The following is an 18,635-nucleotide window of genomic DNA, read 5'->3' as shown; positions in this document are numbered from 1 at the left end:
AGATTTAACTCCTTTTTGAATACATACAATGTTTTGGCCTCAACTGCTTTCTGTGGTAGCAAATTCCACAGGCTCACCACTCTCCGGGTGAAGAAATTTCTCCTCATCTCAGTCCTGAAAGGTTTACCCTGTATACTTAAACTATGACCCCTGGTTCTGGACTCCCCCACCATCAGGAACACCCTTCCTGCAGCTACCCTGTCAAGTCCTGTTAGAATTTTATAGGTTTCTATGAAATCCCCCCCCCCTCACTCTTCTGAGGTCCAGCAAATATAATCCCAACCGACTCAATCTCCCCTCATACATCAGTCCCGCCATCCGAGGAATCAGTCTGGTAAACCTTCGCTGCACTGCCTCTATAGTAAGAACGTCCTTCCTCAGATAAGGAGACCAAAACTGCACACAATATTCCAGGTGTGGCCTCACCAAGGCCCTGTATAATTGCAGCAAGACATCCCTGCTTCTGTACTCGAATCTCTCACTATGAAGGCCAACATACCATTTGCCTTTTTTACCGCCTGTTGCACCTGCATGCTTACCTTCAGCGACTGGTGTATGAGAACACCCAGGTCTCGCTGCATATTCCCTCTCTCAGTTTATAGCCGTTCAGATAATAATCTGCCTTCCTGTTTTTGCTACCAAAGTGGATATTTATTCACATTTATTCACATTATACTGCATCTGCCATGCATTAGCCCACTCACTCAACTTGTCCAAATCACCCTGAAGCCTCTCTGCATCCTCAACTCCCCCTCCCACCCAGTTTTGTGTCATCTGCAAATTTGGAGATATTACATCTAGTTCCCTCATCTGAATCATTAATATATATTGTACATAGCTGGGGTCCTAGTACAGATCACAGCGGTACCCCACTAGTCACTGCCTGCCATTCGGAAAAAGACCCATTTATCCCTACTCTGTTTCCTGTCTGCCAACCAATTTTCTATCCATCGCAATACACTACCCCCAATCCCATGTGCTTTAATTTTACATGCTAATCTCTTGAGAGACTTTGTCGAAAGCCTTCTGAACGTCCAAATAAATCACATCCACTGGCTCCCCCTCATCAACTCTACTAGTTACATCCTCGAAGAATTCTAGTAGATTTGTCAAGTATGATTTCTCTTTCGTAAATCCATGCTGACTGCCCGATTCTACCACTGTTCTCGAAGTGCTCTGCTATAAAATCTTAGATAATGGACTCTAGAATTTTCCCCACGACCAATGTCAGGCTGACTGGTCTGTAATTCCCTGCTTTCTCTCTACCTCTCTTTTTAAATAGTGGGGTTACATTTGCTACCCTCCAATCTGTAGGAACTATTCCAGGGTCTATAGAATCTTGGAAGATGACCACCAATGCATCCACTATTTCTAGGGCCACTTCCTTAAGTACTCTGGGATGCATACCATCAGGCCCTGGGGATTTATCGGCCTTCAATCCCATCAATTTCACCAGCACCATTTCTCTACTAATACTGATTTCTTTCAGTTCCTCTCTCTCACTAAACCCTGTGTTCCCCAACATTTCTGGTATGATATTTGTGTCCTCCTTTGTGAAGACAGAACCAAAGTATGCATTTAGTCAGCCGTTCCTCATAATAAATACCCCCGTTTCTGACTGTAAGGGACCTACATTTGTCTTCACCAATCTTTTTCTCTTCACATACCTATAGAAACTTTTACAGTCAGTTTTTATGTTCCCTGCAAGCTTGCTCTCGTACTCTATTTTCCCCTTCTTAATCAATCCCTTGGTCCTCCTTTGCTGAATTCTAAACTGCTCCCAATCCTCAGGTCTGTTGTTTTTTCTGGCAAATTTATATGCCTCTTCCTTGGATCTAATGCTATCTCTAATTGCCCTTGTAAGCTACGGTTTGGCTACCTTTCCCGTTTTACTTTTGCGCCAGACAGGGATAAACAATCGTTGCAGTTCATCCATGCGCTTTTTAAATGTTTGCCATTGCCTATCCACCGTCATCCCTTTAAGTAATGTTTCCCAATCTGTCATGGCTAACTCGCGCCTCATACCTTCGTAGTTTCCTTTACTAAGATTCAGGACCCTCGTCTCAGAATCAACTACGTCACTCTCCATCTTGATGAAGAATTCTATCATATTATGGTCGCTCGTCCCCAAAGGGTCTCGCACCACTAGATTGTCAATTATTCTTCTCTCATTACACAATACCCAGTCTAGGATGGCCTGTTCTCTCGTTGGCTCTTCAACATATTGGTCCAGAAAACCATCCCGTATTCACTCCAAGAATTCCTCCTCTACGGTATTGTGACTAATTTGATTTGCCCACTCTATATGCAGATTAAAGTCACCCATAATTACAGATGTTCCTTTATCGCATGCATCTCTAATTTCCTATTTAATGCCATTCCCATCACCACTACAGTTTGAGGGGCTATATACAACCCCCACTAACGTTTTTTGCACCTTCAGTGTTTCTCAGCTCTACCCATACAGATTCCACATCGTCAGAGCTAATATCTTTCCTCACTATTGCATTAATTTCCTCTTTAACCAGCAATGCAACTCCACCGCCTTTTGTCTGTCCTTCCTAAATACTGAATATCCCTGGATGTTCATTTCCCATCCCTGGTCACCTTGCAGCCATGTCTCCGTAATCCCGACTATATCATACCCATTTACATCTATTCGCGCGATTAATTCATCCACTTTATTGCGAATGCTCCACACGTTAAGGCACAAAGCCTCAAGGCTTGTCTTTTTAACGTTAATTGTCCTCTTCCCACTATTTGTCACTGTGGCCCTGTTTGATTCTGGCCCTTGATTTCTCTGCCTATCACTTTTCTTATTCCCCTTACTGTCTTATGTTCTTGTCTTTGATTCCCCCCTCCTCTGACTCCTTGCAAAGGTTCTCATCCCCCTGCCATTTTAGTTTAAACTCTCCCCAACCACTCTAGCAAATACTCCCCCTAGGACATGCGTCCTGGTCCTGCCCAGGTGTAACCCGTCCAATTTGTACTGGTCCCACCTCCCCCAGAAACAGTTCCAATGTCCCAGGAAGCTAAAACCCTCCCCCTCACACCATCTCTTCAGCCACGTATTCATCCGATATATCCTTCTATTTCTACTCTGACTAGCACATGGTACTGGTAGGAATCCTGAGATTACCACCTTTCAGGTCCTATTTTTCAACTTACTTCCTAGCATCCTATATTCTGCTTTCAGGACCTCATCCTTTTTTTTTTCCACTTATGTCGTTTGTACCAATGTGTACCACGACCACTGGCTGTTCAACCTCCCCCTTCAGAATGTCCTGCAACCGCTCTGAGACATCCTTGACCCTAGCACCAAGGAGGCAACATTCCATCCTGGAGTCTCTTTTGCGGCCACAGAAATGCCTATGTATTCCCCTTACAATTGAATCTCCTATAATCATTGCATTCCCACACTTTTTACTCCTCCCCTGTGCAGCAGAGCCAACCGTGGTGCAATGAATTGGGCTGTTGCTGCTTTCCCGAGAGGCTATTCCCCCCAACAGTATCCAAAGCAGTATACCTGTTTATCAGGGGAATAGCCACAGGAACTTCCAGAACTGCCTGCCTAGTCCTCTTGCTCTGCCTGGTGGTCACCCATTCCCTTCCTGCCTGTGGGGTCTGAGCCTGCGGTGTGACCACCTCTCTATACATGCTATCCATGATACTCTCGGCGTTCTGGATGCTCGTGTCCCCAGCTGCCGCTCCAGCTCCGAAACCCACGCTTCCAGGAGCTGCAGCTGGGCACACTTCCTGAAAACATGCTGGTCCTGGGCACTGGAAATGTTCCCGGCTTCCGACACGGAGCACACCACGGCTTTGAACTCTCCTGCCATGACTTCACCCTTTAAATTAAATTAAACCTTCTGGAAGATCTTAATGTCCAATAACATCAGTTACTCTAGGGCCCTTCTTCCCTGGTCCTCGTTACTACAGAACTCCCTCAAAAATAAAAGCTACTTACTATATACTTACTATATACATTGAGGGGCGGCACAGTGGCGCAGTGGTTAGCACCGCAGCCTCACAGCTCCAGTGACCTGGGTTCAATTCCGGGTACTGCCTGTGTGGAGTTTGCAAGTTCTCCCTGTGTCTGCGTGGGTTTCCTCCGGGTGCTCCGGTTTCCTCCCACATGCCAAAGACTTGCAGGTTGATAGGTAAATTGGCCATTAGAAATTGCCCCTAGTGTAGGTAGGTGGTAGGGAAAATATAGGGACAGGTGGGGATGTGGTAGGAATATGGGATTAGTGTAGGATTAGTATAAGTGGGTGGTTGATGGTCGGCACAGACTCGGTGGGCCGAAGGGCCTGTTTCAGTGCTGTATCTCTAAACTATATTTGAAAGAAAATTTAAACTTTTCTTACCTGAAATACTTACCCAGCTATTTAGAGCTATTCCCATCAGCAGTGACTCACCAACCAATCACCTTACAGCTCTCCTGTGACATCACTGTTGGCTTTTTTCCCCCCAAAACTCCGGCGCTGGAAGAGGTCCTCTCCGCTCCTGGAAGGTAAGAGACTCGATCCTCGGGTTCGATTTATAGGCTCTGCTTTCGGCATTCTCCCCACAGGTCTGCTCCGCTCCCAGAAGGTAAGAGACTGGGCCTCAATCCTCGGGTTCGATTTACAGGCTCTGCTCTCGGCGTTCTCCCCACAGGTCCGCTCCGCTCCGGGAAGGCAAGAGAAACGCTTACTATCTGTTTTTATATTTCTAGCCAGCTTTCTCTCGTACTCTAATTTTTCCCTCATTAATCTTGGTCTTTCTTTGCTTTTTAAAAAAAAAATATTCTGTCCCATCTTCTGGCCTGCCACCCATCTTTGTGCAACTGTCTGCTTTTAAGTTTGATACTATCTTTAACTTTTCAGTTAACCACGGATAGTGGATCCTCCCCCTTGGAATTTTTCTCTCGTTGGAATGCATCTATTCTGTATATTCTGAAATATCCCCTTAAACGTCTGCCACTGCATTTCTATTGACCTTTCCCTTAACCTAAATTTGCCAGTTCACTTTAGCTAGCTCTGCTTTCATCATCTTTTTCTTTCCTTCTTCTACACTTATTCTCTTCCTCACCCATCTCCACTTTTCTCTGCCCTCACCTCTCCACTTGTTTCTTCACACATTGTCCTTCAACTCTGTTTCCCTACTATTTTAATTTCCCTTTTTCTCCTCGCCTGAAATGGAGAGCAACAACATTGGCCAATGAGCTGGAACAAATGGGTCAGCATCTTTCAAGTTAAATTTACAGTGCAGATTCTAGTTCTTAGCCTGTCATATCATCCATTTGCATAGGCCTCATGCAAATACGAGGATGCCCTCTACATCTCATGGAATATCTCTATCTTTGCACTGAACTGTATCTAGAGTACCTCAATGTTTTTGCCTCTACTATCATGTCAACACACTATTCTGAATATGTCTTATACTTTAGGAGTGGTACAATTGACTGTAGTTTGCTGTTAACACTCTGGAATAGGAATCAGAAGTTTGTGGGTTCAAGCCCCACTATAGTGCAGTACAGAAGGAGTCTTGAGGTACAGCCTTTCAGGATGAGGTGTAAAGCTAGGGCCCATCTGCCCTTTCAGGTGGATCTAAAAGATCCCATGGTACTGTTAAAGAAGAGCAGGGGAGGCCAACATTTATCCCTCAACCACAAACTCAAACAAGTTATCTGGTCATTATCTCTGCTGTTTGTGAGATCTTGCTGTGTGCCAACTGGCTGTCAGATTTCTTACATTACAAGTGATTAAACTTCAAAAATACTTTATTGACCTTGGGATGTTGAGGTTGTGAAAGATGCTATATAAATGCAAGCTCTCTCTTTCTTATGAGAGTGGGGGTGAAAAAAGAAAATCAGCTTGGGTTCCCACTCCTGATTGCCCCTAAAGAGTGCATTCGATATCCATCTCCCTGTAGTCAAAAAGGCTGCTGATATTGTCCAGCCTCATTCCAATTTGATGAATGACACTGAGGTAAGGTACTAAAATTCAGGGAGAAGGTGGGGTGACAGGTGGGGAAGGAAAAGGGTGAAAGAAGCAGGAAGAAAAAGTTTTTTTCCTTATCTTTTCATTAAGGAAGTTTCAAGGAAGCCAATTTCCTGTGGCAGTTTTCTCCAACAAAGCATGTACTGTGTAGTACACATTTTCTACATTTTAATCTTCAAATATGCAGCTGATGTGATTACAAAGTGACTGCATGAGAATTACATTATGGCAGGCAGTTTTATATATAAAGAAAAGCATTAAAAAGGACATTAAATCTCAACTTTGTCACTTTACAAATAAGCTTCCGCTTCTCTTACAATGATGGGAAAACTGTAGTGACGCCATTCACGTACTGATTTAGTGTGCAACTCAAGTTAACAAATTTCAAAAACACAGTAGTGATACTGTTATTACAACACCTAATGTACTGTGCTGTATTTGCTTTGCAACTTACCATCTGTATGCACTCCTACAATGAGGTAATCACCCATAGAACGCGCCTGCCTCAGCTGGTTGGAGTGGCCATAATGCACCATATCATAGCTGAAAGATAGATACACCAACACATTACTGCATTATTTCCCCCAGATTTTTAATAAACCTCCAAGCAGCATATGCTGCACAGCAGTTCTCCATCTGTTCTCTTTCCTACTTTTGGTTAAAAGGGATTGCAGGAAAATTTGAATTCCTTAAAAAAAATACCTTTTAATATTCCCTCACTCACCTGAAAAATTAGATGTTACTATAGTTCTAAACATTCGATAAATGAAAAATAAAGGATGGGCTGGAATGCACATTTCTCTAAACATTTATCACTACCACTCTGATTAGGCAAAAGTAACTTGATTTGAAGCAAAAATTGCCAAACCAGTACTTCCTTCACAAATACAATCTTAATTATGCTACTGCACACTGGCTTATCAGTCTGAGAAGGGTCGGAGAGGGAGCAGAGAAGGGGAAACAGGAAAGGAGAATGTTGGGAAGGGATAATTTGTAATGATTAGCGAAATTCTCTAGAAATCAGTTATATTCTCTGTTTACCCCATTCATAAACTACATGGATATAGGGCTGATGATGACACTAAACTTTAAGCTATGTGGTCATGTGACAAGAGACTGATTGCATTCAAAAGGACCAATTAAAACAATGGGTTAAGGAACAGAACATTCGAATGTGAACATAAGCAGATGTATACTAAAAATAAATGTGTATAGGCAAACAAAGTGCAAAAGAAGGAAGTATTTTCTAAGAGCAAAATACCCTTCTGGGGACCACAGTCCATGCAACAAAAGTTTCCAATCATTATAAAATGAGCAATCTTCAAAATTCTCAAATACTGAAATCCATCTTTTGAGATATTTGAATACAATTTGAAACAGACTAAAATAGATTACTGGCAAAGCTACAATTGCAGCAGATAGCAGCACTGAGATCAACCAGTTAATTTCGTCAAGACAGATCAAGTTCAATTATGAGATATTTTCTGTTGTTAGGGAAGTTTGATTGACAAATATCTGCAAATTGCCTGAATTCCCAATTTCTCTTCAATGTCAGACTTCCTAAAAAAAATTTAAATTTAATATAAACAAATGTTCATACTCAGACACAAGATTTATTTTTTATAACAATGACCAGTAGAAATTCAAACGATGGCAGCTTGTACAAAGTTTCCTTAAGTATACCATGTTTTGAAAATCCAAGTCACCCTTTATTCTGGTTAATTTTCTCCACTCTTGGTCCAAATTAAAAACAATCACTAGGAAATGTTGTAATAGGTTTTCAGCAGTTTAGCCTCTAACATTGTATTTCAAATAAATGGGGCTTTTATCTATTTAATTATGCAAAAGACATGAATGATCATGTGCTCACAAGTATTTATGGAATCTTTGGCACCAAGGTTAACACTGCAATGATGAGAACTTTCTTGTTCAAAGTGGTCCCTTTCTCCTCTCTACCCTCTTGAGAAAGTATTCACAATGTTATTGCAAGTCATTGATTCCAATTCATTATTATTCAATTTTACAAATATCTATACATCTTTCTGGTTTGTTGGAAATATCACATTTCCTCTTTGAATTCAAAGCTTTCACAAGTTTTTAAATAAGCACAAAGATTTGTCTCATTAGTAAAGCAGAACATTTCCAGCATCCTACCCATCCCTCACTATTAAATTCCATTAGGGGCAACAACAACAACAAAATTTGCTTGTGGAAAGTTCACCGAGTTTCAAGCTCAGGAATGGCTCCATTATTCAAAACTACTCCAGTCAAGGTACATTTCCACAAGGGGGAAAAGGTAGGGCAAACAAATCTAAAGCTCTCCGGATGATGAAAGAGATAGTGAGTAAGATGGAGCTGAAAAATGGTGCATCTAACAGATGTCAGGTGGACAATACAATTGAGAACCAGGCTGAATATAGAAGGAGGTTCATAGGGGAAGTGAAAAAACAAATGAGAAGCAAAGAGAGAGTACGAGAAGAGACAAACAACATAAAAGGGAATCCAAAAGTCGTCTTTAGACGTATAAATACTAAAAGAGTATTAAAAGGAGGAATAGGGTCGATTAGGACCTAAAAGAGGATTTAAGCATGGAGGCAAAGGGTATGGATGAGATACTAAATGAGTATTTTGCATCTGTATTTACCAAGGAAGACGATGCTGCCCAAGTTATAATGAAAGAAGAGGTAGTTGAGGCACTATATGGGCTAAAAATTGATTGGGGGGTGGGGGGGGGGGGGGGGGGGGGTGCGGTGGTGGTATTAGAAAGGCTAGCCAGACTTAACAATAAGTCCCCAGGACCAGATGAGATGTATCCTTGGATACAGAGGGATGTAAATTGCAGGAGGCATTGTCCATAATATTCCAATCCTCCTTAGATAGAGGGGTGGTGCCAGAGAACTGGAGATTTGTTTTACAAAAAAGGGTGTAAGGATAAGCCCAGCAACTACAGTCAGTTTAACCTCAGTGTGGGAAAGCTTTCAGAAACTATAATTTGGGACAAAATTAAACACAATCATTTGGACAAATATGGATTAATTAAGAAAAGCCAGCACTGATTTGTTAAGGGCAAACATGTTTAACTAAAACAAAACCAGAAAATGCTGGAAATACTCAGGTCAGGCAACATCTGCGGAATAAAAGTAGAGTTAACATTTCAGGTCAATGACCTTTCATCATTTTTAACTATTTTACTTGAGTTTTTTTTATCAGGTAACAGAGAGGGTTGATGAGGGTAATGCAGTTGATGTGGTGTACATAAACTTCCAAAAGGCATCTGATAAAGTGCCACATAACAGGCTTGTCAGCAAAGTTTGAGCCCAGGGAATATAAAAGGGACAGTAGCCTCACAGATACAAAATTGGCTGGGTGACAGGAAACAGAGTGGTTATGAACAGTTGTTTTACAGACTGGAAGAAGATGCATAGTGAGGTTCCCCAAGGGTTGGTGTCAGGACCTCTGCTTTTCTTGATCTATATTAATAACCTAGACTTGGGTATACAGGGCACAATTTCAAAAGCTGCAAATTACATAAAGCTTGGAAGTATTGTGAACTGTGAGGAGGATAGTGATAGACTTCAAGAGAACACAGACATGCTGGTGGAATGGGTGGACAAATGGCATATGAAATTTAGTGCAGAGAAGTATGAAGTGATTCAGTTAGGTAGGAAGAACAAGGAGAGACAATACAAAATAGAGGGTACAATTCTAAAGGCAGTGCAGTAGCAGAGGGACCTGGGGGTATATGTGCACAGATCGTTGAAGGTGGCAGGGCAGGTTGAGAAAGCAGTTAATAAAGCATACGGGATCGTGGGCTTTACAAGTACAGGCACAACCTACAAAAGCAAGAAAGATATGAAGAACCTGTATAAAACACTGGTTCGACCTCAACTGGAGTATTGTGTCCAGCTCTGGGTACACTCTAAGAAGGATGTGAAGACACGAGAGAGGATGCAGAAAAGATTCACAACAATACTTCCGGGGATGAAGGACGTCAGTTACGTAGATTGACTGGGAAAGCTGAAGCTGTCCCTAGTGTAGGTAGGTGGGAGGGAAATATATGGACTGGTGGGGATGTGGTAGGAATATGGAATTAGTGTAGGATTAGTATAAATGGGTGGTTGATGGTCGGCACAGACTCAGTGGGCCGAAGGGCCTGTTTCAGTGCTGTATCTCTAAATAAAAAAATTAAAAAAAGACTTGTGCCACAAAAAGGAAATAACATGAGTATTATTCAAGAAACAACTGGAAACTGATGGGTGGGAACATATGAAAATGTAAAGATGCACCTAGACTACCCGTTTGTTTCTGGAAGGAAGAATTACAAAGGAACTGAATTATGTAGAATTTACAGCAAACAGGACATTTGGACCAATTGGTCTATACTCTGTCACAGAACTGTATTTATTTCCTCCTCAGATTAAAACAGAGTGCCTTTAAGACGCAGTTTTTAAAAGGCACACTGTTTTTAGGGGCGGCACAGTGGCTAGCACCGCAGCCTCACAGCTCCAGGGACCCGGGTTCGATTCCGGGTACTGCCTGTGTGGAGTTTGCAAGTTCTCCCCGTGTCTGCGTGGGTTTTCTCCGGGTGCTCCGGTTTCCTCCCACAAGCCAAAAGACTTGCAGGTTGATAGGTAAATTGGCCATTATAAATTGTCACTAGTATAGGTAGGTGGTAGGGAAATATAGGGACAGGTGGGGATGTTTGGTAGAAATATGGGATTAGTGTAGGATTAGTGTAAATGGGTGGCTGATGTTCGGCACAGACTCGGTGGGCCGAAGGGCCTGTTTCAGTGCTGTATCTCTAATCTAATCTAATCTAAACAAAGAGGCACAGTGTGCCAGCTGCACTTGTCACCTAGGCAACCGAAGTGTGAGGAGGTCATATGGTATGTTTCAATTTGTGTAGAAAAAGCAGCTAAAACCAGTTTTGAGCTACACCAGCGAAGCGTGCTTAATGAAGAAAGGAGCTGTCTATTTCTCTCAGCAGAAATTCTGCAATAAGCTACAGGCCTTTTTAATTGTCTGAGGAAAAAACCCTTTGAAGAGACCATTTGTACTGCTGGAGGTAGCAAAATTCCTTTTCTTTACTTCCAATCGAAGAGTCTTTGCTTCAAGATTGACTCGCTCGACTGAATGTATTTGCTGGAATTCGCAGTAAAGTTTCGACTGAGAGACTGCCGATTTTTTAAAATTCAAGCAGACCTATTGCTGTGCTCATTGTTGAAAGAACTGTGTGATACCTGCTGCAGCCAAATGCCTCTCTACTAAGAGACTGTTTCATCAAATCCACGTGGAGACTTTGAGTGGCATATTATATTTTTACACTAGGATACTTCACCCAGCAGGAACGTAACCCACAAAGACTGACAACCCAGTTATTTATTCTTAAGAAACAGCTAATTTTAAAAGTGTTTTATTTTAAAACAGGTTAACTGTTAGTTTTTGAGCGTGTGAGAGAGAATGGGAGAGTTAGGTTAAAATAAGTGGTTATAAGGTCTTTAGACATAGGTCTATCTTAATATTGTTTAAGATTTAGTTTTATTAGTTAATTTATTGTTGTCTAAAGATACCCGGTTTGGTCTGTTTTATTTTGGGGGTTACTAGAGTGTTTAATTTGGCTGTTTTCCGGTTGGGTGGGAAAACTTTAATAATATGCTGTGACCTGTGGAGTGATGGGACTGAATTGACAGTGCATTGCTCCCGCCTCGGTCATAACAACTGACGTTGATGCTCCTCCCACCACTCTTCATCTAACCATATCAGCATATCCTTCCATGACTGCCCCCTCACGTGCTCATCTAGATTCACCTTTGGGAAGGATGTGAAGACATTAGAAAAGGTACAGAAGAGATTTCCGAGAATGGTTCCAGAGTTGTGGGACTTCAGTTACGAGAACAGACTGAAGAAGCTGCGATTGTTCTCCTTCGAGAGAAGGTCGAAAGGAGATTTGATAGAGGTTCAAAGTCATGAGGGGTCTGGATAGGGAGAAATTGTTTCCATTGGCAGTAGGGTCAAGAACCAGAGGACATTGATTTCAGGTGGCAGAAGAACCAAGGGCAACATGAGGAAAAACTTATTAGTGAATGGTTAGGATCTTGAATGCATTGTCTTAGAGTGTGGTGGAGTCAGATTCAAATCATGGCTTTCCAAAGAGAACTGGATAATTATCCAGAGAAAAAAATTACAGGGGTGTGGACACAATGGGCTGAATAGCCTCCTCTGTACTGTAACCATTCTATGAAATGCATCTATTCTATTCCTCTCAACTACTGTACTACTTATGATAGTGATAAAAATGTAGAATTTACAGTTTCAATAACGAAGTTTCTCCTGGATTCCTTACGGAATTTATGACTAACTTACATTTATGGCCTCTAGTTTTGGTCTCCCAAAAAATGGAAACATCTTCACTCCAACTACCATATCTGAACCCTTCATAATTTTGAAGATCGCTATTAGATCACCCCTCATCCTTCTCAGCCAGTTCTGATAAGTATAGGCCGGAATTTTACAGTGGATGGATGGGAGCCGGACTGCGATGTGAAAGTCGGTGTCGAACCCAGGAGGATGTCTTGGGTCTCAGGGGTGGGTTGGGAGGCAGGGGCGGCCCTCAATGGGGCACCCTGTGCTCGATTGCCATGCTCCCCCGCCCCAGGGCGTGGAAAGGCCGGCAGCTATCGCTGGGCAGCCTTTCACGCCCCTAGCACCCGCCTGACCACAGTAAACTTGTCCAGAGGCGGAATCGGGTCGCGTAGGCCTCCTGGAGTCTGCCGCTCAATTTTACACCACCATCCGATCCGCTGGGGCAGCGTAAAATTCCGGCCATAATCTCAGTTCTGGTATCATTCTCAATTTTGTTTCTTGCACCTTCACCAGTGGCACTATATCCTTTTAATAATATGGAGGCCAGAACTGTGCTCAGAAGTCAAAGCATGGTCAAACCAAGGTTCAATGGAAGTTTAACAACTTCTCTGCTTTTCAATTCTATCCTTCTAAAAACAAACCCAAATGCTTGTATATGCTAAAATTATCATGTTTTACAAATAATAGCAAGGCAATCTAATGTGAAATATGAGTTTTTGCCTCAAGTTTGAATGCCTTGTCCATACAATAGCAAAAGGAAAACAGACACTTCCTGGAGCAAAGAAATCAGGTTATTTCAGACATTCCCACAGTACTTCCCACAGGTGAGGCGAGAGTGACTGCCCTTGACAACAAGGTAGCATTTGACTGAGTATGGATGGCATCAAGGAGTCCTATCAAAACTGGAGTCAATGGGAATCAGGGGGAAAACTCTCTGCTGGTTAGGGTCATACCCAGCGCAAAGGAAGATGGTTTTGGTTACTGGAGGTCAATCATCTCAGCTCCAGGACATCACTGCAGGTGTTCCTCAGGGTAGTGTCCTAGGCACAACTGTCTTCAGGTGCTTCAACAATGACCTTCCTTCAATCAGAAGGTCAGAAGTGGGGATGTTTGCTGATGATTGCACAATGTTCAGCACTATTTGCGACTCCTCAGATACTGAAGCAGTCAGTGTAGAAATGCAGCAAGACCTGGCCAACAGCCAGGCTTGGGCTGATAAGTGGCAGATAACAATTGTGCCACACAAGAGCCGGGCAATGACCATCTCAAACGAGAGAATCTAACCATCTCCCCATGATATTGAATGGCATTACGATAGCTGAATCCCCTATCAACATCCTTGGAGTTACTGTTGACCAGAAACTGAACTGGAGTAGCCAAATAAATACCATGGCTACAAGGGCAGGTCAGAGGCTAGGAAGCCTGTGGTGAGTAACTCACCTCCTGACACCCCAAAGCCTCTCCACCATCTACAAGGCACAAGTCAGAAGTGCAGCTCCAACAACAATCAAGAAGTTCGACACCATCCAGGACCAAGCAGCCCGCTTGATTGGCACCCCATCTACGAACATTCACTCCCTCCACCACCGACGCACAGTGGCAGCAAGTATGTACCATCTTTAAGATGCACTGCAGCAATGTACCAGCTCCTTAGACAGCACCTTCCAAATCTGCAACCTCTACCACCTAAAAATACAAGGACAGCAGTTGCATGGGAGCACCACCTGCAAGCTTCTCTCCAAGCCACGCATGATCCTGACTTGGAACTATTTCACCATTCCTTCACTGTTGCTGGTCAAAATCCTGGAACTCCTATCCTAACAGCACTGTGGGTGTACGTACCCCACATGGGTAGCAGTTCAAGGCAGCTGCTCACCACCACCTTTTCAAGGACGATTAGGATGGGCAATAAATGCTGGCCTAGCCAGTGACGCCCACATCCCATGAACAAATAAAACAAAGTAAATATAATGGAAAAATGTGTAATTTTTCTTAATTTTACTCTTCTCATATGCATATATTTTTTACATGAAACACATAACCATGTAAATGAAAAGTGCTTGAAAGTGCCTAATTCTCTCTCAGAAATAAGAGCAGCACAAATTTCAGGTAGCCCCATTTAGCAGAAGAGGGGAGGATCGAGGTTAAGGGAGACACTTTAGCCACATACAACCCAGACTATACTCAAAGGACCACAACTTATCACAAAAGTCCTTTCTTCATTTCTCCCAAAATAGACTCAAACATGCACCAACTCACAGACAGAGGACTATCTGATCATAATTAATCTTGTCCACTAAGACACAGCAATTTCAGAAGTAGTCTTATGTTTATTGCCAGACATTCCCATTACCATAAGTGACCCCAGTAATATATCCACCAGGTTATAGTAACGTAGAAAATAGGAGCAGGAGTAGGCCATTCGGCCCTTCGAGCCTGCTCCGCCATTCATAATGATCATGGCTGATCATCCAACTCAGTAACCTGTTCCCGCTTTCACCCCATACCCTTTGATCCCTTTAGACCCAAGAGCTAACTCTAACTCCTTGAAAATATGCAATGTTTTGGCCTCAACTGCTTTCTGTGGTAGCAATTTCCACAGGCTCACCACTCTCTGGGTGAAGAAATTTCCCATCTCAGTCCTGAAAGGTTTACCCTGTATCCTTAGACTGTGACCCCTGGTTCTGGACTCCCCCACCATCGGGAACATCCTTCCTGCATCCAACCTGTCAAGTCCTGTTGGAATTTTATAGGTTTCTATGAGATCCCCCCCCTCACTCTTCTGAACTCCAGCAAATATAATCCTAACCGACTCAATCTCTCCTCATACATCAGTCCCGTCATCCGAGGAATCAGTCTGGTAAACTTTGGCTGCACTGCCTCTATAGTAAGAACGTCCTTCCTCAGATAAGGAGACCAAAACTGCACACAATATTCCAGGTATGACCTCACCAAGGCCCTGTATAATTGCAGGAAGACATCCCTGCTCCTGTACTTGAATCCACTCGCTATGAAGGCCAACATACCATTTGCCTTTTTTACCACCTGTTGACCTGCATGCTTACCTTCAGCGACTGGTGTACGAGAACACCCAGGCCTCGCTGCATATTCCCCTCTCTCAGTTTATAGCCGTTCAGATAATAATCTGCCTTCCTGTTTTTGCTACCAAAGTGGCTAACCTCACATTTATCCACATTATACTGCATCTGCCATGCATTAGACCACTCACTCAACCTGTCCAAATCACCCTGAAGCCTCTCTGCATCCTCCTCACACCTCCCCCTCCCACCCAGTTTTGTGTCATCTGCAAATTTGGAGATATTACATTTAGTTCCCTCATCTAAATCATTAATATATATTGTGAATAGCTGGGGTCCTAGCACCGATCCCTGCGGTACCCCACTAGTCACTGCCTACCATTCGGAAAAAGACCCATTTATCCCTACTCTGTTTCCTGTCTGCCAACCAATTTTCTATCCATCGCAATACACTACCCCCAATCCCATGTGCTTTAATTTTACATGCTAATCTTTTATGTGGGACTTTGTCGAAAGCCTTCTGAAAGTCCAAATAAACCACATCCACTGGCTCCCCATCAACTCTACTAGTTACATCCTCAAAGAATTCTAGTAGATTTGTCAAGCATGATTTCCCTTTCGTAAATCCATGCTGACTCTGCCCGATTCTACCACTGTTCTCCAAGTGCTCTGCTATAAAATCTTTGATAATGGACTCTAGAATTTTCCCCACTACCGACATCAGGCTGACTGGTCTATAATTCCGTTTTCTCTCGACCTCCCTTTTTAAATAGTGGGGTTACATTAGCTACCCTCCAATCTGTAGGAACTGTTCCAGAGTCTATAGAATCTTGAAATGTGGCCACCAATGCATCCACTATTTCTAGGGCCACTTCCTTAAGTACTCTGGGATGCATACCATCAGGCCCTGGGGATTTATTGGCCTTCAATCCCATCAATTTCCCCAACACCATTTCTCTACTATACAGATTTCCTTCAGTTCCTCTCTCTCACTAAGCCCTGTGTTCTGCAACATTTCTGGTATATTTGTGTCCTTTGTGAAGACAGAGCCAAAGTATGCATTTAGTTGGTCAGCCATTTCTTTGTTCCTCATAATAAATACCCCTGTTTCTGACTGTAAGGGACCTACATTCACCAATCTTTTTTTCTTCACATACCTATAGAAACTTTTACAGTCAGTTTTTATGTTCCCTGCAAGCTTGCTCTCGTATTGTACTTTCCCCTTCTTAAATCAATCCCTTGGTCCTCCTTTGCTGAATTCTAAACTGCTCCCAATCCTCAGGTGTGTTGTTTTTTCTGGCGAATTTAAATGCCTCTTCCTTGGATCTAATGCTATCCCTAAATTCCCTTGTAAGCCATGGTTTGGCTACCTTTCCCATTCTACTCTTGCACTAGACAGGGATAAACAATTGTTGCAGTTCATCCATGCGCTCTTTAAATGTTTGCCATTGCCTATCCACCATCATCCCTTGAAGTAACGTTTCCCAATCCGTCATAGCCAAATTCAGTACTTTCTACTGTAATTTCTGATACATCTGTTAGATAGGTCTCAAACATAAAGAATGCACTAGAAATAGAGGTACCCTTTTTTAATCCTCCAGCATTTACCCAAAGTTCAGTGAACTTCATTGTCAGTCACAGACACATTTCACTACTTAGTGACGCATGAATCCGTCCTATGAAAAAATAAGAACTCCCAAATTCCTTTCCTTTAATCTAATACATTAATGAAACTTTGACTTAAGATAACCAATCATTTACTAAATATGTGGTATGTTAGAGATATTTAGATAAGTCATTCTCTAGTTTCTCACCGGTCATTAAAACTGGACTCACCTGCTTAGACATCAGGGCTACTAAAAGCAAATACTACATTCCTAATGCCAATAAAGTACAGACCAGGGACTGAACAGGAGTCTTTCCTGGTTGTATAGGTCAGTTACTGCCTAAAAACAATAACTACACTTCAAATGTACATACAAACTCGGCCCCTCAAGCCTGCTCCACCATTCAATAAGATCATGGCTGATCTGGTTATAACCTCAATTCCACATTCCCGCCTACCCCCGATAACATTTCACCCCCTTGCGTATCAAGAATCTATCTACCTCTGCCTTAAAAATATTTAAAGACTCTGCTTCCACTGCCTTTTGAGGCAGAAAGTTCCAAAGACTCTCAACACTTTAAGAGAAAAAGTTTCTCCTCGTTTCTGCACTGTAAAAGCTTTGTTATCCAGCATGTGCTAGATAATCAAAAATTCTGCTTAATCAAGAGTTGAACTAACCAAGGTGGGTGGAAATCCGATGTTATCGCCAGAAGACTGAAGGATACCCAGGGACCGGCATTGGGAAAGGCGACTGTTAATTTTTCCTTAATCTTTCGGGGTTGGTGCACCATTATACCTGTAGTATGCATGAGAATCAGCTCTTTCCAAAGAGCGTCACTAACTAATGCAGAGAACAACTGAATGCACTCAGGAAAACTCAGCCCGGGATAGCTTTGGGAGATTCTGGATAATAGAGCTTGCCAGTTGGTAAAGTGGAGATAACAAAGCTTTTACTCTAATTAATACAAGGGGAGAGAAAAACAGAGTTAATACTTCAGGTCGTTGACCCTTTGTCAGGTCGTTTTCCATACACCTTTGAAAATTAATCTTTGGATTGCTCATTCAGGTTACCAAAACAGGAGCAATACAGATGTAAAGTTGAAAATTTGCACAATACACTTCTTTCAGCCATAATGTATTGACATCCAGTACATGATGTGCTGACATCCAAGTCGTAATCAATGGCAAGGGGCTGATATGCAATACGAGTGCACCGAAACGTCTATCTATCTGCTACCACTGAAAATCAGTTCCACATACCTGCCCTTCAATTAGTGAAGATTTGTCAAAAAAGTTACAAGTAATGCTTTTGAATCCATTTAAAATGCCTCTTTAGCTATCTCACAGTACAATATGTATGTATGCCGTAACAGCAGATTCATTCCAAGAAAACACATTTGGGATGGGAGGAGGGGAGTTCAGAGAAGATTAAAAAAGTAATAAGGGAAACAGTGGCCAAATTGGAGACGACTAGACATGGATTAATTTGAGGATCAATTTTGACGTTCATCACTTCATTATTTCTTGAATCTGACATTTACTGGTGTAGTATCAGGACAAAGTAATCTATAAATGTGGAAAAACTTCAAATTGGCATTCAGTATTGTGGTTCTTCTATGCCTGACACTAAGTAATCAAATGTTT

At 42.4% G+C, this 18,635-nt stretch overlaps 1 protein-coding gene across 2 annotated transcripts in view; it reads right to left on the bottom strand.

Moving 5' to 3' along the window:
- Positions 1 to 18,635, bottom strand: part of pcyt2 (phosphate cytidylyltransferase 2, ethanolamine) — a 58,839-nt gene that overhangs the window by 35,075 nt on the left and 5,129 nt on the right. Inside the window, exon 2 of one of the 2 annotated variants that reach the window (XM_068058426.1) lies at positions 6,439 to 6,527. The exons of the other annotated variant lie outside the window; for it this stretch is intronic. Within the exon in view, the coding sequence (XP_067914527.1) occupies positions 6,439 to 6,527 (89 nt within the window). The remainder of the gene's footprint in view (positions 1 to 6,438; positions 6,528 to 18,635) is intronic. 2 annotated transcript variants of the gene reach the window in all.

Source organism: Heterodontus francisci, chromosome 26, assembly GCF_036365525.1.
Source record: "Heterodontus francisci isolate sHetFra1 chromosome 26, sHetFra1.hap1, whole genome shotgun sequence".
Taxonomy (NCBI): domain Eukaryota; kingdom Metazoa; phylum Chordata; class Chondrichthyes; order Heterodontiformes; family Heterodontidae; genus Heterodontus; species Heterodontus francisci.
The sequence above is the reverse complement of the archived record's forward strand: the minus strand, read 5'-3'. Positions and strand labels throughout refer to the sequence as shown.